The sequence below is a fragment of the Lotus japonicus genome, chromosome 6 (genome assembly GCF_012489685.1).
Source record: "Lotus japonicus ecotype B-129 chromosome 6, LjGifu_v1.2".
In the NCBI taxonomy this organism is placed as follows: domain Eukaryota; kingdom Viridiplantae; phylum Streptophyta; class Magnoliopsida; order Fabales; family Fabaceae; genus Lotus; species Lotus japonicus.
Window position 1 is genome coordinate 3,059,970 of NC_080046.1, and position 25,373 is coordinate 3,085,342.

At 38.5% G+C, this 25,373-nt stretch overlaps 6 protein-coding genes and 1 pseudogene across 9 annotated transcripts; 6 read left to right on the forward strand and 1 right to left on the reverse strand.

Moving 5' to 3' along the window:
- The first annotated feature begins 2,836 nt into the window (after nt 1-2,836).
- On the forward strand, nt 2,837-6,356 carry LOC130722977 (cell division cycle 20.5, cofactor of APC complex-like; annotated as a pseudogene).
- A 182-nt stretch (nt 6,357-6,538) lies between these two features.
- LOC130722981 (uncharacterized) lies at nt 6,539-6,946 on the reverse strand. Its single transcript, XM_057573887.1, has one exon. It carries the CDS (start codon nt 6,944-6,946, stop codon nt 6,539-6,541), a length of 408 nt encoding a protein of 135 aa, XP_057429870.1.
- Nucleotides 6,947-8,249: 1,303 nt separating this feature from the next.
- On the forward strand, nt 8,250-11,895 carry LOC130722414 (protein WHAT'S THIS FACTOR 1 homolog, chloroplastic-like). Its single transcript, XM_057573135.1, has 3 exons — nt 8,250-8,581; nt 8,687-10,521; nt 11,634-11,895. Exon 2 carries the CDS (start codon nt 8,700-8,702, stop codon nt 10,293-10,295), a length of 1,596 nt encoding a protein of 531 aa, XP_057429118.1. The 5' UTR covers nt 8,250-8,581; nt 8,687-8,699; the 3' UTR covers nt 10,296-10,521; nt 11,634-11,895.
- A 2,334-nt stretch (nt 11,896-14,229) lies between these two features.
- LOC130722415 (glycerol-3-phosphate acyltransferase RAM2) lies at nt 14,230-16,448 on the forward strand. Its single transcript, XM_057573136.1, has 2 exons — nt 14,230-14,963; nt 15,398-16,448. Exons 1-2 carry the CDS (start codon nt 14,352-14,354, stop codon nt 16,295-16,297), a joined length of 1,512 nt encoding a protein of 503 aa, XP_057429119.1. The 5' UTR covers nt 14,230-14,351; the 3' UTR covers nt 16,298-16,448.
- A 1,518-nt stretch (nt 16,449-17,966) lies between these two features.
- On the forward strand, nt 17,967-22,050 carry LOC130722412 (pentatricopeptide repeat-containing protein At5g19020, mitochondrial-like). 4 transcript variants are annotated; one of them, XR_009013943.1, is made up of 4 exons: nt 17,967-20,134; nt 20,279-20,406; nt 20,494-20,553; nt 21,913-22,050. XR_009013943.1 is itself a non-coding variant. In XM_057573134.1 (2 exons), the coding sequence occupies exon 1, from the start codon at nt 18,035-18,037 to the stop codon at nt 20,102-20,104; it is 2,070 nt and encodes a 689-aa protein (XP_057429117.1). In that variant the 5' UTR covers nt 17,967-18,034; the 3' UTR covers nt 20,105-20,134; nt 21,913-22,041. The 4 variants fall into 4 exon arrangements, 2 of the variants coding, with proteins under 2 accessions (XP_057429117.1, XP_057429116.1); XR_009013944.1 differs by lacking the exon at nt 20,279-20,406; XM_057573134.1 differs by lacking the exons at nt 20,279-20,406; nt 20,494-20,553 and having other exon boundaries at nt 21,913-22,041.
- LOC130722982 (mitogen-activated protein kinase 16-like) lies at nt 21,888-22,655 on the forward strand. The gene is made up of 3 exons (XM_057573888.1): nt 21,888-22,061; nt 22,155-22,307; nt 22,392-22,655. The coding sequence occupies exons 1-3, from the start codon at nt 21,888-21,890 to the stop codon at nt 22,653-22,655; spliced, it is 591 nt and encodes a 196-aa protein (XP_057429871.1).
- LOC130722416 (mitogen-activated protein kinase 16-like) lies at nt 22,444-25,120 on the forward strand. Its single transcript, XM_057573138.1, has 3 exons — nt 22,444-22,584; nt 23,344-23,504; nt 24,259-25,120. Exons 2-3 carry the CDS (start codon nt 23,465-23,467, stop codon nt 24,543-24,545), a joined length of 327 nt encoding a protein of 108 aa, XP_057429121.1. The 5' UTR covers nt 22,444-22,584; nt 23,344-23,464; the 3' UTR covers nt 24,546-25,120.
- The last annotated feature ends 253 nt before the right edge of the window (nt 25,121-25,373 follow it).

Sequence of the window (25,373 nt, forward strand, 5' to 3'; positions counted from 1 at the left end):
AAAAGCAACTTCATGAACAGAATTAACTGCGCGAATATGCTGCTTTCTCGCCGTGTGGGTGTCGCCTCCACCGCCAAACCCTCCGACGATGGTGTTTATGGTTCCAACAGGTGGTCCTGTGTGTTGGGTGAATGTGTCATCAGCCCCCCTTGTGGCAATAGCCGCTGATTCCTGCTTTTTCTCGCCCTTGTCATCCGTTCGCTCCTCCTCCCGCCTGTTGCCTCTGTTGCGATCGCCATTATAACGCCACTCCCTTTGGCGATTCCCCCGATACTGGCCAGCCCCGGAGCGATTTTTCTGACGACCATCGCCTTGGCGTTCATCTCCTCGCCCATCACGCCTGAAGTGCCCCGCCCGAATCAACTTGTCAATCTCTCGCTGCAAAGTCCAGCAATTTTCAGTATCATGTCCAATGGATCGATGATATTCACACCACTTCTTGGGATTAGCGTCCAGCGGTTGATACTTTGGGGCTTCTGGCTCGTCAACCAAATGTGCCTCCCTCGCCTCGCGGAACATATCTGTCAAGCTTGTGTTCATCACCATGTCGGTCTCCTCCCGTTGGAGATGAGTCTTAGGTTGCCAAGGCCGGCGCTGTTCGTAATCATCGCGCCGCGGATACAGCTGTTCCCTTGACGGTTTAGCCACCGCCTTTCCTTTGTCTTCTTTGTGCCGCCTGCCATCCCCCTTATCTTCGCCATACTTGTCCCTTTTCGCGCGCTTGGGTGATGTGTCACCTTTTTCCAGCTTCGCGCGCTTTCTTTTGAACGCGTCGTCCTCTTCATCGAGAATATAAGTGCTTGCACGAGCACGCATCTCTTCCATTGAACGTGCAGGCTTGCGTGTCAACTTGCTGTTCAACCTCCCTGGCAGCAAGCCATTCTTAAACGCCAGAGCGCAAGCGCGTGGTTCTTCATCCTCTACCTTGACCGATGCAGCGCTGTACCTCGCCATATATTTCTTCAGTGACTCTCCTTCTCGCTGACGAATGTTGTACAGATCATTGATCGTCACTTGCTGATTCTTGTTCGCCGGGAACTGCACTAAAAACTTCGATGAAAAGTCTCTGAAATTTGAAATCGATCCGCGCAGCAAAGTTGTGAACCACGCCATCGCCTTCGATTTGAAGGTAGACGAAAACATCCTGCACTTGACCGCATCTGATGCTGCAATGATCACCATCTTCGTGTTGAAATACAGAAGATGATCCTTCGGATCGGAGTCCCCGCTGTAAGAATCCAGAACCAACGTTTTCATGTTGTCTGGTATCGCCACACTTTCAACATCCTCCGAGAACGGACGGAACTCTGCTACAGAATCCGCCTCACGTCCTCCATCATCCTGTTGCTCACGGCGGTAGAAATCCAATTGAGCTTGCAGATGCTCATTCCGCTGCTGGATGTCACCAATGTTGCGCATCATATGGCGCCACTCTTCTTGCGTCATCGCTGGTTGTCGCTCCGGAGTAGGTGAATTCTCCGGTGAGCGCTCCGGAGATCCGATCTGCGAGGGCGACGGAGGAGGTGGTGGTGATGGAGGAGGAGATGGCGGCAAAGAAGTGCGTGTAGCCTGTACTCCTGCTGTTCGCATCGGAGATTCCAGGACAACTCGCTGAGGCCGTCGAGGCGGCGAAATTCGCCGTCGCTCCGGCGAATGATGTTGTTTCCTGCGTCGAGTCTCCATCTAGACCAGGAATGAACGAACACAATCAGAAAACGCACACTGAACTCGGAATCTTGCCGAAAATCACTCTGGAATCGCCTAATCGGAATCAGAAACAGTCTCTTGCACAATCAATCCACATGAATGGGAATAGAAAGTTTATCGATCCCCACAGACGGCGCCAAATGTTCTAGGATTGAACATTAAGGGAGGGTATAGCCCCTAGAGAGTGGAAGAATGTGCTAGAGAGAGAGAGAATGAGAGAGAAAGTGCTGAATTTCATGAGTGAATTAATCAAATGGACTAAGAGTCCCCTACAATTGGTAACTACCTCCTATTTATAGAGCCTGAGTACTACCTATTGGGCCAACTGGGCCTCCCGCTTTGAGGCCCAACTTAAGGCCAAATGTGCGCCCTTAGGCGGGCTGAATCCTGGGCGTCGCCCCTCTAGGGGCTCGCCCAATCCACCCATTTATAGGGACAACAAAGCGTTTAACCCTTGATTATGTTATTTTAAAAAATATTATAGTGCACTTTTTTTTTAATGATTCTTGGATTTTTTCATATTTTTTTTTACATTTTTAAGGAAATTATGTTTTTAATAATAAATATGTATGTGTATATTTTTACGGTACAAATACTAATATGTAGATAATTAAAATCATACAGAATATTTCACCGTGCATCATATGACTCCCTATACTAGTATTTGAATATTTATGAATCGATATATATTTAATTAAATTATAATGTTAATTTGATATTTTTGTCATAACCATAAATTTTAAATTGGGTTAATGATCAAATTAGTCCATAATTTTATAAACGAGTTTGATTTTAGTCATTCGCCAGAAAAACAACAACCACTAGACATTAAGCGTCATCTTTTTGCTAAGAGACTAAAATATACTCACTTACAAAATCATATATTAATTTCATATTTTGGATTTTGATACTTGTTGAAGTTGAAGATTGAATCCGAAAGGGCAAGGTTAAAGTGGAAAGATTAAGCCGTTGAAAAAATAGTTGTTAAGATAAACTGTAAGTTATTTGGCGGGGGAGCGAAACAAACAAACACAACTGAGTCTGAGAACAATTAAACCCTCATTCATTCATTCCAATCATCTTCTTTTTCAGTTCTTCTTGTTCTTGTTGGAGAAGGAAGCGATCGAAAATGTGGAGTCTTGATCGTGATTGTTACTCTCCTAGAAGCCTCTTCAGCCCTCCAACCCATTACCATTTTCCGGTAACTAATTTTCTCTTTCGAATCAATGAGGGTTTGTTCTCTCATTCTCCATTCTTCTCTTCTAGGGTTTCCATTATGCAACACACGATTTTCAATCTATTCGAGAAGCAGAGGCAGCCGCACTTCAAAACAGTATCAATCAGCCCCGCCCTCGCACAATGCCTAAGAAAGAGGCGAAGGTCTTGGATTGGATGCACCAAATATTAGAAATGATTACTATGCTAACATCATGGATTGGGGGAAAAATAACATTCTTGCTGTTGCTTTGGGATCACAAATGTACCTTGGGAACTCCGTGAACAACAATGTACATAGGTTGTTTGAAGCCACTCACAATGATTGTCTCTCAAGTGTTGCCTGGTCACGGGATGCCAAACTTTTGGCACCAGGATTTATGCACTCTAAGCTTCAACTCTGAGATGCTGAGACTTCTAAGCCAGTATGTATCTCTCTATTTATCTGCTTCTCTAATTATACAATATGAACGTCTGGACTCAATTCCTAGTTTTTAACTTTCAGATAAGAGTGCTAGAAGGTCATCGTCAAAGGATAGGAACCATTGCATGGAGCGGCGAAACTTTAACTTCTGGAAGCCATGACAAATCTATAATCAACCATGATGGTATGGTTCTTTTTAATTAACCCTTCAGAGATATATTTTGACTATAGCAAGCTATTGGTGAAATGAGATGATATAACACCTTGCTTGATTATGTTATTGTGAGCAGTTAGAGCAAGAGGAAGTGTCATTTCACGAGTAAAAGCGCACGGAGCAGAAGTTTGTGGCTTAAAATGGTCAAAAAGGGGCAATATGCTGGCAAGTGGCGGCAATGATAATCATATCTATATATGGGACTCATCTAAAATGAGATCATCGAGTTTCTTGCATTGTTTTAAGGACCACTCTGCTGCAGTCAAAGCCCTTGCGTGGTGCCCTTATGATTTAAATGTGCTTGCTTCTGGAGGTGGCACAGATGATAGGTGTATTAAGATATGGAATGTTCAAAAAGGAACTTGCATTTCTAGCACAGACACTACAGCTCAGGTAAGTTACATACTTACCGTTTGTTTTTGGAAAATTAAGGATTTCCATTCACCACTAAGAATTAATCACATTGTTTTAGTTGATTACTTTTTAGTCCTTTGGACAGATGCATCCGTTGTTTACTCTTGCTGAATGATAGTTTGGCATTCTGTGCAGGTTTGTGGATTAGAATGGAATAGGCATCACAAGGAGATACTAAGTGGCCATGGCTTTAGCAGAAGTGCATCCCACAACCAACTTTGCTTGTGGAGGTATCCATCCATGAATAAAGTGGGAGGCTTGGACCCTCATGCTTCAAGAGTCCTCCATCTATCTCAGGTATATATGCTTCCTATAAGTAAAAACTTTTAACAGTTTTTTTATCTCTCTCTCCTTTTCCTATCACACCACTCATCATATATCTCAGTTCTCTCTCTTTTATTCCAATGTGGTGTGGGGTGGAATTGGGGTGTCAAAGTATTATTTTCCATAACTTAACTCTAGAACCTGGTCCAATTGTAAATATTTAAAGCATGTAATGTAAGGTATGCAATCAGGAAGAGCATCTTATGCAGTACCTGTATTTGTTTGAACACTAGTGCCATATTATGCTGATGACTCCAATGAATTAATCCATTTGAAGTCAATTCTGGCAATTATTTCTTTCAAGTTAACACTAGGTTCTTATCTCTTGCAGAGCCCAGATGGGTTAACAGTGGTGTCAGCTGGGGCAGATGAAACTCTTCGCTTTTGGGACATTTTTGGGCCACCTGCTTCTGATACATCAAAGATCTCATATCTGGATAACCTTTTGTCCCTGAAGATATCCCCATTAAGATAATATTTTCTTTTATGAGCTCGTTTGGTTGCGGACCAAAGAGCACTTATTAGAGCTTATTTAGAACATTTTTTAGTAGAGAAGCTCCAATAGGTGCTCTTTGGTCTGTATCCAAACGGGTTTTATATGTTTTCACGTATTGCATTCCTCACTTTTCACTCTTTTCTGTTTTAATTTTTCTGTTTTGTGAAGGGTGATCGTTTCATACCCAACAGGAGTTTGATGGATCTTGATCAAGCTCAGAGTTTGCTCACCAGCAGGACAAGGAAAATTCACAATGGCAATTTAATGTACATTCACTCATTCATAACCCCTCTTCCCTCTTTCTTGTTTTTTTTATTTTTTCAGCTGACTTTGTTTTCACTTCTTTATCTGTTCCCCCCCCCCCCCCTTTTCATGCTCAAGAAATATAAAATTTGAACCTCTACAGGTTCTTCGGACTCTACCCTTTCTTTGTTGAATGTCATGTCAAGGCTCGAAAAACCATCCTTCATGGAATTTTTGAATGTTTCATTCCCCTCTTTTTCATGCTCAAGAAATATATAGTTTAATTTTGAATGGAAAAGCTCTTCATTGTTTCAGAAGTTGACAACTTTTCAATTTCATTTCATGGCTCAAGAAAAGCTATTCATTCTTATTGAAATTCATGATTTTTTTTTCCTTTTTTGGCAGTTGTCTTGTGCAGAATTCCAAAATATGTTTGTTTCTGGCTTTTGAAATTCACCTGACACTTTTACTTCAGGTAATATGAAATTTAATTCATAGCTGCATTGAGTTGTCTCTTTTCTAATATGTGGCTCTCTTTTGGAAATAACAAGTTTAATTGCAGGCATACTTAATTAGTTCTCATTCTTATCATTTTTACAGGCAAAGTGGCAGGGTTCTAGGAGTTTGGATTGGATTATCTGGCTTTGATGGTCGGATTTGAATGAAGACTAGATGATATATATAGATGTGTTTTCCCTCTTAATTGTTGTTAAGATTGAGGTGTAGATATCTTTTGGTATTTTGTATAGGCCAAATAATTTGGCTAAATTTTGATTAGAAACTATTGTTGATTTGATTGCATGTGAGACTACGTACTAAACTGATATGAACTTGTTCATAAAAAGGGATTTTTGAATGTTTCTTTTTGTGTGTTTTAATATCATTTTTCATTTTCTGTGGTCATCGCCTTGTGTGGTCTTGTTATTGTTGGATAACTTAGGTGATCTTTGTTGCTTGATTCATGGCCATAAGATTCTTGGGATAATTTAAACTATGCAGTATGCACTGTTCTAGGTGGTAATAGGTAGGACTAGGAAAATGAATGCTGGGAAATAGAAAGTGAGTGTGTATAGTTCACTGAGAAGGGAAATGTCAGTGATCATCTCAGGATACTAGAGCATTAGTTTGCACTTAGCAGGACCTCTTTATAACATAAATCCATTTATTCGTCTTTACCCAACAAGTTAAACAATTGGGATAGTCATAGTTGGTTCACACTCATATGGTATTTCAGCAGTTGAAACAGGATGCTTCAATCAGTCAACGATAATCTGTGTCTTCCTTATCAGTATGTCATAGTATTATTGGGTTTGTTAAGCTAAGTTCTTGCAGATCAATTATTAGAATTTTACAAAAAATATTTTATTATTTATAAATAATTCTGGTTATTAAACTGGTGTAAAGTTGTCACATGAGTGATTTACACAGCCCCATTTAATATTTATTTATTTATTTATTTTTTGATTAAGAGGGGGGGTCAAAGCCCCAGGAAACAAAGAAACTACAAGATAAATCGGGGGAAAGAAACCCCAATAACATCATCCCTTATAAATGGGAAGAGAGAGCGAGGAATATTTGTAAAATTAAAATCTTCTTCAACAGAATTGTGGCCAAGGCGTGCTAGGTGATCAGCACAACGGTTTCCTTCCCTGTAGATGAAGTGGAAAGTTACTGCCCATCTTTGAGAAGCAAGGTACTGAATGTCCTTAACCAGATCAGAGCAAGGGTGGCCCCGAGGGCATCGCACAGTGATCAAATCAAAAGCAGTTTTTGAGTCCATCTCAACTGAGATAGCTGGCGGAGAAAGGGAGAAAGCTAGCCGGAGACCTTTTAAGACTCCCCAAAGTTCAGCTCTAGTGATGCTACAGATTCCCAAAGGGGTAGAAAAACCAGCAAGAACCTTCCCCATGTCATCTCTAATGAGGCCACCACAGGATGCTTGGAAGGAGGTTTGGAAAACTGACCCATCAGAATTAACTTTTAAAATACCTGGCTTGGGAGGCTTCCACCTAATATTTATATTTATATATATCTTTTAAATTTTATGATTTACATTCCTTTTCTATTTTTTATCCTTTTTACATCATTTTGACTTTTTCATAGTGGTTATCATATTTATTATTCAATATGATTTAGATAAAAAGGGTAAATGAGTTACGTAAAGTAATAATGAAAAATAATATTAAAAAAAAGTAATATCAACATTCAAAATTGTATAAAATGATTAAAGAACAAGGAACATTTCTTCCTTATGTAACAAAAAAAATAACAAGGAACATAAAATTTAATTATTTATACATTAAAAAGATAATCCATATGAATAAGTTTTTTACCAACGCAATGATCCAAACCTAACCAATCTGATTTTAATCAAACCGATTTGGTTAGATTTTCTATAAAAATTATAAAAGTTAAACAAAACCAAATTGATCAAATTTAATCGGTTAAAATTATATTTCACCTCAAACCTGAACTAATAAAATTGGTGAACACCTAAATAATAAGGCTTAATTTTATTTTTGGTCCTCCTCTTAATTTGGACTTCATGTTCTTGGTCCCTCAATTTCTTTCGAACTAATCAAGTCCCTCTACTTTCAAAATTAAACAAACTTGGTCCTTCTTTGAATTTTCCTTAAAGTCACTGATTATTTTTATTTTTTCCAAATATTGTAGGGTTTATTATATACTTGGCTCCGTTTGGAAGAGCTTATTTGAGCTTATTTGATAGTATAAGAGCTTGTGCAAGTGTTTGACATAGCTTATGTAAATAGCTTATGACCTACCATAAGCTGTTTTGAGCTTATTTTCATAAGCTATTCAATATATCTTATGAAAAAGAGCTTATGCTTATATATAACTTATTTTCAATTTATTTCAATAAAATTTTTAAAATATTTTATGAATATGCGCTTATGACCATAAGCACTTAAGTAAGCTGTTTTCTCAAACGGGCCCTTGATATATATATATAGGCTAAAAAGCACTTTTGGCCCCTGATGTTTCAACTTTGTGCAAATTCTGCCCCTACTCTATTTTTGTCGATGTTTCTACCCCTCATGTTTTCAAACAGTGCATTGTCTACCCCTCATGTTTTCAAACAGTGCACCGTCTACCCCTGACGGAGGGGTAGACGGTGCACTGTTTGAAAACATGAGGGGTAGAAACATCAACAAAAATAGATAGGGGCAGAACTTGCACAAACTTGAAACATCAGGGGCCAAAAATGCTTTTTAGCCATTTATATATATATATATGAGTGGTTAATACATAGGTAGATAATAGAGGAGTGCTTAATGATGTATTGATAAAACTCAAGGGGGGTAGAAAAGATAAAACTCAAGGGAGGAAATGAGTTGACAAAACAATAAAAGGAAAAATACATAATTCAACCTCAAAAAAAGAAGAAGAAGAAAAATACACAATTCGAAAAACAATATCTAGTGTGGCCGGGTGAGGAAGGGTTCCGGTGTTTGCACAGTGGACTTGCAAAAGCATGTATGATCAAACCCAGACCAATGTTATCTATCCAAATTCAAAACTGCTTGTGAGTCTCTTGTCTTGTTTGCAAAACATTATACCCATTTATTTTTTTATTTGCTTCTGTATATATAGTATTCATTATTTGCTCTCATTATCCTTTTGGTTTTAGGTGGGTTTGGTAAATGGAGTCTAAATTATCATTTCTTGCTTCCTCAAATGTCTTTTCTTCATCATATTCTACCCCTTTACCATTTTTCATCTCAAATAAACCAAAGCTTTGTGTTTCTGTGAAATTCCTCAAACAGTCCCAAATTTGGGGGAGGAATTTGAGTTTGAGTTTGAGTTTTGTTCCTTCACAGTCACAAGGGAATGTTAAATTTGAAACCCCATTTCAAATTAGGCCTATGAGAGTGAGAGCAGCTGTTAAGAGAAGGAAAGAGCTTCCCTTTGATAATGTCATACAGAGGAACAAGAAGCTCAAATTTGTTCTCAAGGTCAGGAAGATTCTGATGAGGCAACCGTATCGGTTCATGTCGGTTAAGGACCTGGGTAGGTATAAAAGAGAATTGGGTTTGGATAGGAAGAGGAGATTGGTTGCTCTGTTGAAGAAATTCCCTGCTGTGTTTCAGATTGTGGAAGAAGGGGTTCACTCTCTCAGGTTCAAGATGACCCCTGATGCCGAAAGGCTTTATTTTGAGGAATTGAGGGTCAGGAATGAAATGGAAGATTTCTTAGTTCTCAAGCTTAGGAAATTGTTGATGATGTCCATGGAGAAACGGATATTGTTGGAGAAAATAGCACATCTCATGACTGATTTGGGGCTCCCTCTGGACTTTCGTGACACCATTTGTCGCAGGTACCCTCAATACTTCAAAGTTGTAGCAACTGAAAGAGGGCCTGCCTTGGAATTAACACACTGGGATCCTGAGCTTGCAGTTTCTGCGGCCGAGCTATCCGCGGAAGAAAAGCGGGCCAGAGAACTAGAAGAACTAAATTTAATCATAGACAGGCCTCCCAAGTTCAATAGAGTGAAGCTTCCTAAGGGTCTTAATCTTTCCAAGGGAGAGACAAGGAAGCTAATGCAATTCAGGGACTTGGATTTTATATCGCCTTACTCGGATTTCTCAATGCTGAGGTTTGGGTCACGGGAGAAAGAGAAGCATTCTTGTGGAGTTGTTCATGAGATTTTGAGCCTCACTCTTGAGAAGAGAACTCTTGTTGATCACTTGACTCATTTCCGGGAGGAGTTCAGATTCCCTGAGCGGCTGAGGGGGATGTTGATTCGGCATCCCGATATGTTTTATGTCTCTCTGAAAGGAGATACGGATTCTGTGTTTCTGAGGGAAGGTTATCGAGATTCTCAGTTGATAGAGAAGGACCGATTGTTACTGATCAATGAAAAACTCCGTTCTCTTGTTGATGTTCCAAGGTTTCCCAAGGGTGCTGCTCGCAGAAGGGTTGGAGATGGCATGGAAGGGAATGATAGTAGAGAAGATGCAAGTGGTGAAGAGGAACAAGAATGGTCAGATGTTGATAGTTTCATGAGTGATGATGGATTTGATGACAATGATGATGATGATAACGATATCTGGAGTGATGATGATAACTGGAGTGATGAAGATGATGACGACGATGATACAGCTTCAGATTATGATGATGCAGGAACACTGGAAATTGGACAAAGAAAGACAATTAAACAAGTTGAAGGCTCAAGAAAGAATAAGGAAAAGGTCCTTGCTCCTACATTACCTGATGCTTACCCAAGAGAACCGTGGTGATCTTCACAGGATTTTTCAAGCTCTGAGTTTCTCGTGAAAAAAAGCATCCGACTTAAAATCTTAATATGTACTGGCTGATTTGTGATGGCTTCATTAGGCAATGACTTCAAAATTAATCTCGGAAGAACCTTTGTTGACCATCTACGGACTATGGTTCCTGAATTCGCTTTGTTAACAACAAAGAAGCATATGTCATGTCCAAACTGAAACAGGATGTCCAACGGAGGTAGATGACTATATCTGTTACCTACTTTACTGTTTAATAGATTGATGCTTTTTAAGTAAGTAGTTTTATCTTTAAAACTTATGTTTGGAGGGTGAAGTGGAATGAATAAAATGATTGAAAAGGTTCATAAATTCTTCACATCGATTTCTCAACATTAAGTATTATGCTATACAAATTTGCATGTATAATGAAATTAGTATGATAGCATATTTAGTGTGAAGTCTTTCAGATTTTTCTGAGTGCCAATTGATTACATTATAAATATTGCATACATTGAAAGTATGAAGTAAATCCACTGTTTTATGATCTTTCTTATGTGAAATATCTAAATCCACCCCTGTTCATGCATTTTCAATTTGACTTGCGTATTGCTCGCATGATTTATCAAGGCTCCTCTTTTCTTGTTGCTTGTTTCATGTGCCACATTCATAGTGACTGTACTGAAAGAGTTGATGTTGAAGTAAATAGAACAGGAAAAGTACGAGCTAGTTGAATTCAAGGAATTGAAGTGTTTTCTGAAATATTAAACTGAATTAAACCAATTGAAAGTGGACTGGGCGGGATATAAGTATCCCTTATTCCCGCCCAAATCGAGCATTTAGATGAACGAAAGCAGTCATGGCGGGGTTTATTGAATAACGTCGAAGCCCGCCCGTCTTCTGGATGGGTCCACACGCCAGCTGGAAGATTCCTTTTAGTTTTGTCTTATATGTATAGAGGCTTGGGCCCCGGTTATCAGGCCCAAGTACAGTGACAGTCCATGTTATGATCATTCCCTCTATAAAAGGAGAGGTCAACCCCTTGTAAAAAGCACCTTTCGAACATTTAATGAGAATATTCCTTTTGTGATATTTTTAGTACTCTGCTAGGGTTTACTTTCTGTAAGTTTCCGACGTCAGAACTCCCTAGTACGGAACAGAAAGAGATAGAGTTTCTTATTCAATATGACTTTATTTCTTTTGTGAATTAAGTTAGTCATTTTTATCACCAATTTTTCTCTAGATGTTGCTAGTGTTGTTTCTTCTGAATCAGGGTTTAATTTGTTTTAATTTTTATTGGATTTTTATCTCAAAGATTGTGGTTGCCTAACCTTCTTTTCTTTTTCACTTCAGATTTGGCGACCTTAGAGAGTTGAATCAGTTGATGAACTGGAGCTGTAAAGGTCATGAGAATTTCAGAATTGGTATGATCAGCATTTGTCCTCTCACTAACACTGCAAATCTGCAGTCAATGATATGATATAGACCTCATGAGTTGTGATAGAGTGCAAGAAATTTGGCTCTTGTTTAGATTGCTTTTGGGTGCATATTTTACTATCAATGGTAAAATTATTCTAGACAATCTTTGCCCAATAGAGTTCGACCTTTTCCCTCATTGTTGATTGATTTGCTTAATAAGTAATAACTTACAAGGGCCTATTATTTACTTTAGATGGAACAATTTTTACGTAGATTCAGCCCAAGTTGGTTCCAAGAAGAGAGAAAGATTGGACACCTGATTAAGAAATATGGGGCCTCTGGAAAACTTAATGGTTCGTAGCAACCAGATATCATACTGATTGAAAGCTTCCCCATAGGTAAGAATGGGATAATTATGTCAATACTAAGAAAATAAATTGCAAGTTTCTGCATAATAGTTGAAAGGACCGCATAGCTGCCCATCCCTTCATGTGTGATTGGGACGGAGTCACCCTTAAATGCTTCAACACCTCCTACTCAAAGCCAGTGAAAGGGAGGCAGACATTTAGATTAGTAAACATGTAATCGTAAACATACATAAAATGACCTGATTTCATGCGCAAATCGCACACATGACCATCTTCCTTGGAACTTCGATGTTGAGTTTCCTCTCTGTCCGACCTCCCTCGGTTAACCTGAAGCATTCCCTCAGGTCACATGATCTCCACCCATGAAGTCATTGCTGATTGAAAGAACTTCTAGGTCAATCCATGGTGAAGCGAGATGACGACCCCTAAAAGAGTCTTATACCGCAGAGGTAATCTTTAGGTGGTGCTGCATAAGAACACTTGGGACCCATAGAGAAGCTATAGCCAAATAGGAGAGAAGTACAAACAAACTATTCACCAGTATACCACATGGGGCAAGCCGGCCAAACATCTCATTGCTTCGGACCAAAGACTATCTCAGATCTTAACATTCTAAGCATCCTTATGCCTCGAATACTCGAGGGAAAACTATTACGGAATAAAAGGATAGGCTCAATACTTTGACCCAATATTGACAAGTCTACTTTGACTCAATATTGACAAGTCCTACGCATGTGAGGATAAAGATTTCTAATTTTGCTAAAATCTACTATAATATAATACTCCCTCCGTTCTTTTTTAAGTGTCATTTTAGTATAAAGCTCTCCAACCAAGATAGTGGATTGTTAGAGGGTTTTTTCCCATTCTACCCTCTCACATCTTAATCATAAAGTCATAAAGCTCTCTAACCAAGATAGTGGATTGTTAGTTTTTTTTCCACTCTCTCATATCATTAAACCATCTACCACTCTCACCCAATCATAAAGTCATAAAGCTCTTCATAGTTATTGAGAAAGGAGAATTTTATGGAAAATGTGAAGTTGAGTTATTGAAAAAGTAAGGGTATAATTGACAAATAGAACCTTAAAACATCAAAATGACAGTTAAATGGGAACAAAAAATTCTTCTAAAACGACACTTAAAAATGAACGATGGGAGTATCTATTACATATCGACATATCAATATCATATCTTCATATGATTCCTTCCATGTTTGTCACGCCCTAGTGTATGGATACACACCAAGATGACACTCCTCAGGTACACACTACCTTTTAACCCTTACCCTTATTTCTCCCCCAACTTTGCTAACTTGAACGACAGAGTGTCTTGCAGGTATCCACCTCCAATACCCACCTAATTACTAGATACGAGAAGGGGAGGCTTTAAAAAAAAAATACTAGGAGAAGACCATTCCACGGAGGAGCAATCTCACGAAGCACCCCTTCCATATTGTCATTGTCCTTACTCAAGTTTGGTAATTCCTTACCAAAATCCCATGTGTTACAAATTATAGGGCTATTTAAATCCTCTAACATTTATTTCTCAATTAATGATTGCAATGACTTACTTTATCATCTAAACTAACCAACCGACTTTAGAGTAGTTGAATGCTTGAATCTTAATACTTATTCATTTTTATAGCCAGGTAATCTGTAATTTGATAACTTTACTTCACAAGGACAACTAGTTAAATTCTAAAGGAAGTTGGACTTAGCTTACAGCTAGGACTGTTCATGGTTCTCTCAGAACCGAAGCTAACCAAAAGTTTACAGCCTGTAATGAGATACAGCAATGAGATATGAATATAATAAAAGTTTTAGTTTTTGCTGATGTAGATGCGTCATGCCCCAAGAAAAAAGCATTGCAATTTGCATATCAACAAATATTCGAATAACCAAGACTACATTCCAAGACAAATATTGGCGGAGCAACCAAGCACCTTCTAAATTTCACCCCTTATATTTCCTTTCCATACACAAGGATATGGCCAATCCTCGTTTACATCGTTCAGTATCCGCCAATCACTTTTGGAAATCACCGAGTCGCCATTAATGTCATCGTTCAAATAGTTACTCATACCAAACCCAATACTGTCTTACACGATAGTCTGAAACTTGTCGAGATATTTAGAGTTTTTAACATACTAGCTAGATTCATTCTATTCTAAGTGAGTATATATACACACAAGAACTTCATGCACAAACATGCCTTGTTTTTGGTCCTCATAGAGAGAGAGAGAGAGAGAGAGTGAGTTATTAGAGTAACAACAAGTGCATTCACCATGGTGTCTTCAACGTTTCCAGCTGTGAACAAATGCACCTCAATAGGGAGGGAAAAGCACACAGTGGTTGCTGACATGGATGGAACCTTGCTCATAGGTCGTAGCTCCTTTCCCTACTTTGCTCTTGTGGCCTTCGAAGCCGGTGGCATTTTAAGACTCTTCTTCTATCTCTTGTGTGCCCCTATTGCCGGCATTCTCTACTACTTTGTCTCTGAGGCTGCTGGCATACAAGTTCTCATCTTCGCATCAATGGCCGGCATGAAAGTGTCCTCCATTGAGTCAGTGGCGAGAGCTGTTCTTCCAAAATTCTATTCTGGAGATCTTCATCCGGAGAGCTGGCGTGTGTTCTCCTCGTGCGGGAAGCGTTGCGTGCTCACTGCGAACCCGAGGATCATGGTGGAGCCTTTCTTGAAAGAGTTTTTGGGTGCTGACATGGTATTGGGGACTGAGATTGGGACTTATAAGGGGAGAGCTACTGGGATGATTTGCAAGCCTGGGATACTTGTTGGTGGGAAAAAAGCAGATGCTCTCAAGAAAGCTTTTGGAGAGGAGCAGCCAGATATTGGACTTGGAGATAGGCTCACTGATGCTCCCTTCATGGCTTTGTGCAAGGTAACATCAAATCCTAATTAGCTTTTTGGTTTTATAATCTTAACTCCTTCTTTTTCCGCATTAGTAAGAGTATGTTTTGTTTCAAAACCTAAATAGCTTTTTGGTTTTATAATCTTAAGCTCCGCTTTCAGAATCAATTTTTGGTTGTTTATATGGTACCTCTTTCACAATTAATTCTAACTCTAAAATTAATTCTTGGATATGAAGTTACAATTGAAAAAAGTTCTAAAAGAAGTGGTTTTACAAAATATGTAATCCCATCAGATCTAGATTATGGTTCAACACTTATTGGCATACTAGCTCAATTCATGGTAATCTTTAACACATAAATTTTCATGACATATATATTGGCATCAACCTACCATAACTTTAATTGTGCCCTTTATTCCAACTTTAATATGTATGACAAAATTCAAACCATCTTATGCATGCAGGAGGGTTACATAGTACCACCCAATCCAAAGGTGAAAGCAGTCACAACTGACAAACTACCAAAGCCCATAATCTTCCATGATGGAAGGCTGGTGCACAAACCCACACCCCTCCTTGCTCTTCTCATCATTCTTTGGATCCCCATAGGCTTCCCCTTAGCATGCCTCAGAATAGCAGCAGGCTCACTCCTCCCCATGAAGCTAGTCTATCACGCCTTTTGGGCACTTGGTGTCCGCGTCATCGTCAAAGGCACACCACCACCACCGGTCGGAAAATCCAACCCTCATAAATCTGGTGTCCTCTTCATCTGCTCCCACAGGACCCTCCTCGACCCAATCTTCCTCTCCACTGCGCTCGGCCGCCCAATCCCGGCTGTCACCTACTCCGTCTCCCGCCTCTCCGAGATCATCTCCCCTATCAAGACCGTCCGACTCAGCCGTGACCGCGCCACAGACGCCTCCATGATCAAGAAGCTCCTGCAGGAGGGTGACCTGGCCATATGCCCGGAAGGAACCACCTGTCGGGAGCCCTTCCTCCTCAGATTCTCCGCACTTTTTGCCGAGCTCACTGATGAGCTCGTGCCCGTAGCCATGGTGAACCGGATGAGCATGTTCCATGGAACCACTGCAAGAGGGTGGAAAGGGATGGACCCGTTTTACTTCTTCATGAACCCTAGCCCTGTCTATGAGGTCACTTTCTTGAACAAGTTGCCCAAAGAGTTAACTTGTACCGCAAGCAAGTCGAGCCATGATGTGGCGAATTACATACAAAGGGTGATTGCAGCCACCTTATCCTATGAGTGCACTAGCTTTACTAGAAGGGATAAGTACCGAGCACTTGCTGGTAATGATGGCACTGTGGCGGAGAAGCCTAAGGCCGCAAACAAAGTCATGGGTTGCTAACTTTTTGTACTCTCTTTCAGTTTTAATTTGCTCGTTGAAAATTTTTAGTATCATGTTTCGAAAGGTATGTATAATTAGTAGGTGATCAAGCTCATTTTATATATATGCACATGTTGGTGAAATAAATGGAAGAATTGGAAGTAATTTCACACTTCTTTGGGATTAGATAATATTTCAAGTTGTAACCAAAAAAAGATAATATTTCAAGTGAAACATTATGTTTATCTCTATTTTTATACACATTTAAAGTGTCTCACTTATTTAATAAGTACCAAGAGAGACATAGACACAATTTTTTACATGTGAAAACATGCGAGAATTTACACACTAAAGAATCATAATTAAATATGGAATGTAATAGAAGGGTTCAGATCCTTTCACGAAAGTCCTCTCATGTTCTCTCATATGGACATTTTATATTTATCTCTATCATAATGTGTATGAAATAGGTATGACCCTCTAAATAATTAGTGAAATGAGAGATGCACACAATGCATGTTTGACATTATCACGTGTTATGTTTCATACTCACGCCAAGAGCGAGTTCACTCTATCCTAAACGCAATATAGGAGTTAAGACCTAGTTATCGAACCCAATAGACTAATATATGGTATCTTAATTCTAAGAGATGGATTATTGTGAGCATCCGAGAGAATTCCCGGGGTACAATGATATTGTTCCACAATTTATGACGGTAATAGATTTTGATCCCCCAATTTATATTATGTTTGAGAATGGTTATTCAACCCACCCTTATATTCATAAAATCTGAAAAGACTTTAAAAATTTTTTTCACTCACATTTTAAAGTGCGATAAATTTCTTTCTTTATCTTCCTGTTTAATTTCAGGAAGGAATTAGAGACCGGAACTTCTTGGTCAAGGTAACATGACCATTATGAGCTCAAATCTGCAGTTAAAAATTGCAAATTGACGGTGTATGGTAAGGATTTATGCACTATGGGATGTTTCACTCCTAAAAAATGATTTTTTTCAGTCTCGGATTAAGCAAAGCAAAGTTGAAGAGAAAAATAAAGTAATTTCTTGCTTGTGGCTTCGCCGCACGAGCTGTGTTCCGGAACCAAATTTCTTCATCTACTATTTTAGTTTGAATTTCAAATTTTTTTTGTTCCACCATAAATCTCCAAATATTCTATCTTGATTTACTATGGTTGCCTCATAATTTTTAAAAATATATAATACCAGTTCCGTTGAAATCTGAAGCTAAACGCAATGATGATGCACTTTAAAGTGATATTGTGTATTTCATTGAAAATATTTAAAAAATTTATTGACTTTAAAACAAAATTCGATTCAATTCAATTTCATAAATTTGTAATAAAATTCAACAAACACAAGTAACTTATTTTTTGTCAATGAACACAAGTAATTTAAAAAAGGGTTAATGGTTATATTAGTTCCTGTGTTTGTAAAAGTGTTTGATTTTGATCCCTTAACTAAAAAATGATGATTAGTGGCGGTTTTTTGTATAGTTACTGGCGGTTTATAATACAGTTACTAGCGGTTTTTTGACGGAGGGACCAAAATCAAACGTTTTTACAAATACAGGGACTAATATGACCTTTAACCCTTTAAAAAAAAGGTTTTGAAACTAAATGGACACAAGTATTTGGGCCATGAAAGCAAGGGCAACGCAAACAGCAAAGCGAAGCAAAACAGGGCAACGCTATAAAGAAAGGGGAAAAAACAGAGGAAGCAAAACTGAAACACACAGCAAATGGTGAGGGTGCGTGTGTTGAATAATGCTCTCAAGAAGCGCCACTTCATCAAACCCCCTTCACTCCTTCAAGACCCTCAACACTCCATTCGCATTTTCTCCAATGCCAGGCAAAACCAGAACCTTGCCCAGTGCGAGCGTGCTCTGGTTTCCGCACTCAAGTCCTGTTCTTCCCTCTCATTCCCTTCTCAGGGTCGCCAAATCCATTCACTCGCCTTGAAACTCGGATTCCACTCCAACACCTTCATTCAAAACACCTTGATCGACATGTATGCCAAATGCGGTTCGATTTTTGATGCCCGGTTGCTTTTTCAGGCTTCTCCTGTGTTGGACCATGTATCCTGTAACATTATGGTTTCTGGGTATGTGAGAGCTGGTCAATTTGACAATGCCCGCCAACTGTTTGACATAATGCCTGGTAAAGATTGTGTCTCCTACACAACCATGATCAAGGGTCTTGTTCAAAATCGCTGCTATGGAGAAGCCCTTGAGGTTTTCAAGGACATGATGTTTGATGGGGTGGTCCCTAATGACCTGACTGTGGTGAATGTGACATCTGCTTGCTCACGTTTTGGTCAAATTTGGAATTGTCGAATGATTCATGCCTTGGCGATTAAATTGGTCGTTGATGGGTTAGTCCGTGTTTCGACGAATTTGATGAATGCGTACTGTCGTTGTTCAGGTGTATGGGAAGCGAGAAGGTTGTTTGATAAGATGCCTGAGCGGAATCTGGCTACGTGGAATGCGATGTTGAATGGATATTCAAAGACAGGCCTTGTTGAAATGGCGAGGGAGTTGTTTGAGAGATTTCCTGATAAAGATGTGATTTCTTGGGGCACAATGATTGATTGTTATTCCCAATTGAATTGTGTCCGTGAAGCTTTCATGATGTATCGTTCAATGCTAAGAACTGGAGCAGGACCTAATGAAGTCACAACTGCTAATTTGATTTCAGCATGCGGTCGGCAGACTGCAATTGATGACGGCCGGCAATTGCATGGAACAGTTGTTAAGAAAGGCTTTGACTGTAAAGATTTTGTACAGACAAGGATTATCTTTTTTTATGCAGCTTGTGGGATGATGGACCTTGCCTCTTTGCAATTTGAAGTGGGTGTAAAGGATCACCTAGAATCATGGAATGCTCTTATTGGTGGATTTATAAAAAATGGAATGACAGACCAGGCAAGGCAAGTCTTTGATGAGATGCCTGAAAGAGATGTGTGTTCGTGTAGTACCATGATTTCTGGCTATGCACAAACCAAACAGCCCAAGATGGCACTTGAAATCTTCCATAAAATGGTAGCCAGTGGAATCAAACCAAATGAAGTCACCATGGTGAGTGTATTATCTGCAATTGGCACACTAGGCACATTGAAGGAAGGAAGATGGGCCCATGGTTACATAAGTAGTGAATGTATTCCTTTGAATGACAATTTACGTGCTGCTCTGATTGCTATGTATGCCAAATGTGGGAGCATCGACAGCGCCTTACAATTTTTCAATCAGATTCGAGACGAAGTCTCTTCTGTTTCCCCATGGAATGCAATTTTAAGTGGGTTAGCCTCACATGGACATGCAAGTAAGTGCCTGGAGGTTTTTTCTGATTTGCAGAGGTATCATATTAGACCAAATCTAATTACATTTATAGGAGTCCTAAATGCTTGTTACCATGCGGGGCTGGTTGAACGTGGGCGGAGAATATTTAAAAGCATGAAGAGTACATATAATGTGGAACCAGATATCAAACATTATAGTTGTATGGTTGATCTTTTGGGCAGAGCAGGGCTATTAGAGGAAGCTGAGGAAATTATTAGGAGCATGCCTATGGAGGCCGACATTGTGATATGGGGAGCTTTATTAGCGACATGTAAAACTCATGGAAATGTCAATATAGGAGAGAGGGCTGCAAAGAGTTTGGCAGGATTGGCACCATCTCATGGTGGAGGTAAAGTTCTCCTATCAAACATATATGCAGATGCAGGAAGGTGGGAGGATGTATCATTGGTAAGAAGAGTCATGCAGGGTCAGAGAATTGAGAGAATGCCTGGGTGCAGTGGTGTTATAAGGTAGTTAATGGAGGCTTGAAATATATACATACAGGTAATGGAATGCTCTTTACATTTAGCTAGATGAATTTTCTTAGATTGCTTGCTCTAGCATATTTTCTTCCATTAGTGCATAATACTAGTTGCTAAATTATATGATTATTATTGCTGATTTTTTAACTTTTTAATGGTCTTGTAGCAAATGTTTTTCACCGAGATTTAAAGCCCAAAAACATATTAGCCAATGCTGACTGAAAATTGAAGATTTGTGATTTTGGTCTTGCCAGAGTGGCTTTTAATGATACACCCACTGCTATATTCTGGACAGTATGAATCTTTTTCCGTGAAACTATCACCTTGAATATATCTCTCCTTCTCAGTTCATCATTCTCAGTTCCATTTGTTTACTCACAGGATTATGTTGCAACAAGGTGGTACAGGGCTCCTGAGTTGTGAGGATCCTTTTTCTACAAGGTGCAATATATGTTATTTCAGTATTTGCCCTCATTTGATATCTGAAAGTTTAGGCACATCCTATTTCTTCGCCCCCACCCGCTGTTCTTGTAGTTGTACCTCTTGCTTCTCTACTTCAAACCAATAAGGCAGAAATCTCTTCTATTTTTGTGCTTTCTTCAATTTACAGATCTCTAAACTAGACTTGGGGATTTTTATAAAAAATTATTCAATCAATGTCTATGGACGTATGGCACTGATTGTTGTTGTCAAGCTATTGGGTCTGACCTCTACAGATAATGACAATTTCTGCCCTTTAGGAATAAAGGACTCATGGAATGGGTGCCTAAAATATTGACCAGCACCCATTAGTGTGATTTTGGACTTTTTCATGTTATAGTTCTTAGGTTTAGTGGAAATGGCATAGGATCCCAATCATGGAATATGATTTTTTTTATGTTTCTGTTTCTTATACTTCATCTATCATATACTCTTTTACGGTGGTTATTGATTTATTTAGTCAGAAAAGGTACTTTTTATGATGAATTTTCAAATAGTAGTTTTAACTTGTAATTGTACTGATTACTGAAATAATATGTATGTTGCTTCAGAAGTCCTATTCATGCTTACCATGATTAATTTGTAAATAGCTGGTAGCTTGAATCATAATACAAATTTCAAATCATTCTCCGGCATCTAATATGTCGTCATCTGCATATGTATAGTAGAAGTACTTATTTGTGCCTTCTGAAGTTAGGGCTTTCTTCATCTGATATGGTCTGACAATGTGTTTTGATGTACTGCAGTCACATCTCAACTGGTCTATTCATTTTCACTCAGTCTCTTTGGTTTTCACAGGGGTACCTGTGTAGGAGAATAGTACTTTCATCAAATTAATGCTAGGTCTTATTTCCTTTGTGATGCGTTTGGACCTCAAAACTAGCTTATGGTCATTTTTTACTTTTAATCACATCATCATAATTTCTTTTCTGGATGCTTGTATGATTTAAACGTAGGAATCAGTGCCTATTTTTTTTCTTCTTATGCTAACATATTTTGTTAAAATTGATCTCATTATCAATAATATGCCTCATAATCTGGTTTTGATCATGCACAATGACGTTGTGTGAAAGTGATCCATATAGCCGACGTCACTTAGTGGGAAAAGGCTGTTGTTGTTGTTGTTGTTGCTACATATTTTGTGAGAAGTGTTTGGTTGCGTACTTATGCACATTAACTTTGAACTGCTTAACTTATAGTCCAATAAAATAGGAGGTAGATCATGTTAGTGAAATAAAGATGTCATGCTTCTGGGTATATCTTGCTGATTTACAATGCTGGACTTAGTAATATATATGGTCAGAAACTTTTTATTTTCAGTTACACCAACTATAGTCATATGGAGCATTGGCTGCATTTTTGCTGAACTTTTAACTGGGAAACCTCTTTTCCCTGGAAAGAATTTTGTCCATCAACTGGATCTCATGACTGATCTTCTTGGAACACCATCTCCTGAAGCCATAGCCAGGGTCTGTTGTTCAGTTTCTCTTCCTTTTACCAATTTTATTTTATTTTATAATTTTATTTTTTACTTAAATACAACCTTGGTACTATATTTATAGGTACGAAATGAGAAAGCTCGGAGATACTTGAGCAATATGCGTAAGAGGCCAATTCCTTTCTCTCATAAATTTCCTCATGCAGACCCCCTTGCTCTTTGTTTGCTAGAAAGAATGCTGGCATTTGAGCCTAAGGATCGTCCTACTGCTGAAGAGGTTAAATATTGATGTCCATCTTGCTGTCTTTCACTTTCTTTGTTATATCTGGTTAACAGGGCATCTTGTGGATAATAATGTCAGGCCCTAGCAGATCCATATTTTAAAGGCTTGGCCAAGGTTGAAAGAGAACCTTCTGCTCAGCCAGTTACCAAGATGGAATTTGAATTTGAGAGACGCAGGATAACAAAGGAAGATGTACGAGAGCTTATATACCGAGAGACTTTGGAATACCATCTGAAGATGTTGCAGAGCCAACGGGTATCATGTATCCATGGTTGGTCTAAACCTATACCCATATTTTTGTTTCATATCTCACTCTCTTGCATTGGTTTAAACACCCCATGAACTTATTTTTGTGTTGCTTTACCTGATATTCTTACGTAATTGTTCATAAAGATGTGTATGTCAGACATTTGTGTTTTTCTTAATCCTCCATTTCTTCATTTTCCTTTTTATATTATTTCTTCTTTAGTCAAAGAGTATTTTGATTATTAATCATAAACTATGCAACATTTTCTGTCATACTATGCAACATTTTCGATTATTATGTTTTAATTCCCCCCCCCCCCTCCACCTTTGATGGCGAAGGTTTTTTTTCTTTTTTCTGAACAACTTGATTTGTTTCAATGCGTACTGTTTGTCGTGTGTTGCTAAAGTTTTTTTGAAAATTTTGCCTGATTATGTATGTTGAAATGTGTTTAAAAGTTATTCTGTGTAAGATTGTAAAATTTTGGTTTTCAAGCATATTTAATTTGTATAGATAGATGTATTTTAGCTTAGTTTGATTTTTTTGCCCTGAACTATTTTAGCTTTGTAAGGCCAGCCTTTGATTTCTCCCATTCTTTTTTCCTACCACCTATTTTGAAATGCATCATTTCCTAGGTATCCTAATTTTGTGACTGTTTTTTGGAAATTGTCACTCTCTTCTTTGGCCATTGTTCTTTTATTTTGTTAAATAGAAATACAAAATACAACTATGTTCTTGCTTTGGAATTGCATCTCTGTCTCCGCTGATTTGAGGCTGTACTTGCAGAGCATGCGTGTCATATACTGATAACACGATACAGAATACGGCTGAGGTTGCAGATGATCTATCCAAATGTTGCATCAAATAAGTTCAGAAACCACCCATAGATAGGAGAAGTGCTATCCCTATGACTCGGGTACCCTTACAAGCTCCTCAAAATATTCAAGGTGTGATGACTTACTTTACTATTCAACTATTCATATTATCCCTTTGCTCCCTTTCTTCGTTCCTAATTCATACCCATCATATACACACGGAACAGGCATTATCTAACAATAGTGCTGTGCCTTCTTGATTCATGTTACATTTAAGTCCATCTTTATTTGAATAAAAAGGAGATTGTTTTCTGCATATGTGCGCACATATTTACTAGTTTCTTCAGCCACATGATGGGAATTATGTGTGAATGGCTGAAAACTATCAGGTTTCTATCGATGAAATACTGACATAGAGCTGTGGAATTCTTTGAATTCTTACCGATGACTTACTTTGTCATCATATTCTTTGATCTATATGCATGTTAAGACATATCCAGGTGCACATTCACAGGACATAAAATGACTTCTTATATAAACACCTTTTATTAAAAAAATGTCTTACAGAATATGATAGTAGGAATTTTCTCCGGTACCCGATCAAGTAGATGGGTTTTCGTACCCTTTTAAATTGAACAAATAATTTTTTTCCTTACTGTGCCATGTCATCTTTGGTGGTAAGTGGCTTGTTTTACATGATATTCTGAAGGTACTAAAACCCTCCCCTTTTATACTGTACTAGAGCAATGTCCATGGCAATATTACATATGATTTTAGGTATTGTCATATAATTATTATTATTATTAATCTCATCATATTATCCATTTTTTCTCATCCTATTATAATGTTATTCTTATCCAATGTACATTTCTGGCTCATTCTTCAGGTGTTGCTGCAAGGCCCGGAAAAGTTGTAGGTTCAGTAATGCGTTACAATAACTGTGGGGTGGCAGTGACAGCAGAGACCGATCAGGGGAGGGTGGTTAGGAATCCATCTGTTTCAGCTCAGTATGCCGCTTCAAGCGGTTCATATCCTAGGAGAAATCCAAGCTATAAAAATGAGAGGCCAGATGATGATGGGATTGAAGGTTCCAATGGACTGCAGCCAAAGCCTCAATACATGGCTAGAAAAGTTGCTGCTGCTCAAGGCGGAGCTGGTGGTCAGTGGTATTGATTTTGGACATGTTAAATATATTTGGATTACAACTAGTTTGTGCCATGAAGCTCTGATACCTGGGTTTCATCTAATCCTGTTCACCTGAACTTCAAAGGTTTGGAGTGGCATAACCTTGACTTATCAAACAATGGTAGAGGTTGAGAAACTCAAGTCTAAAGAAAGTTTCTATATAGCACACGATTTCTGAGATCTTGCAATGTGAAGTTTGGAAGGGTCCAATTGATGACTTGCACTCTAATTACTAATAACAGAGAATATGAAAGATGTGAAAAGCCTTCAACTTGAAGGCTGAACATTTGCATGACTTCATTGCAGAATTATTGTTACTTTTACCATGACAAAAATTATGTATTATTGTTTTTAAATTCTGATTTTTAGGCAAAATCATAGTCTGTCTGTACTTTACTGATTTTCACTGGTGCACTCAGCACTCTGCCATCTCCCTGCATGTTTTCTCTATGGCCCGTGGTTCTTCTTAAGTTTGGACTTTGGAGTATTGTGTATGAAACAAAATCTCATCAAAAGAATTAGTTCTACCGGATTGTAAATGTTTCCAACTCAAATATAATTACCTCATGGAACATGTGTCTTACCTCATGGAACATGTGTCTTATACAGAAAAAAGAATTATGCAATGATAATTTTTTTAGTTCTCCCATAATATTGAACACTCCTACTTCCGCTTTTTAAAATCAGGTTACGTGTATCATTTTTATAACTTTAATATTTAAATAAATTTGGTAAATATGGGTTACCAATTATACTCAAAATATCAAATGGAAGAAGTACTAACACTCAACAGTCTCACTTACTAGTGTCGAGCAA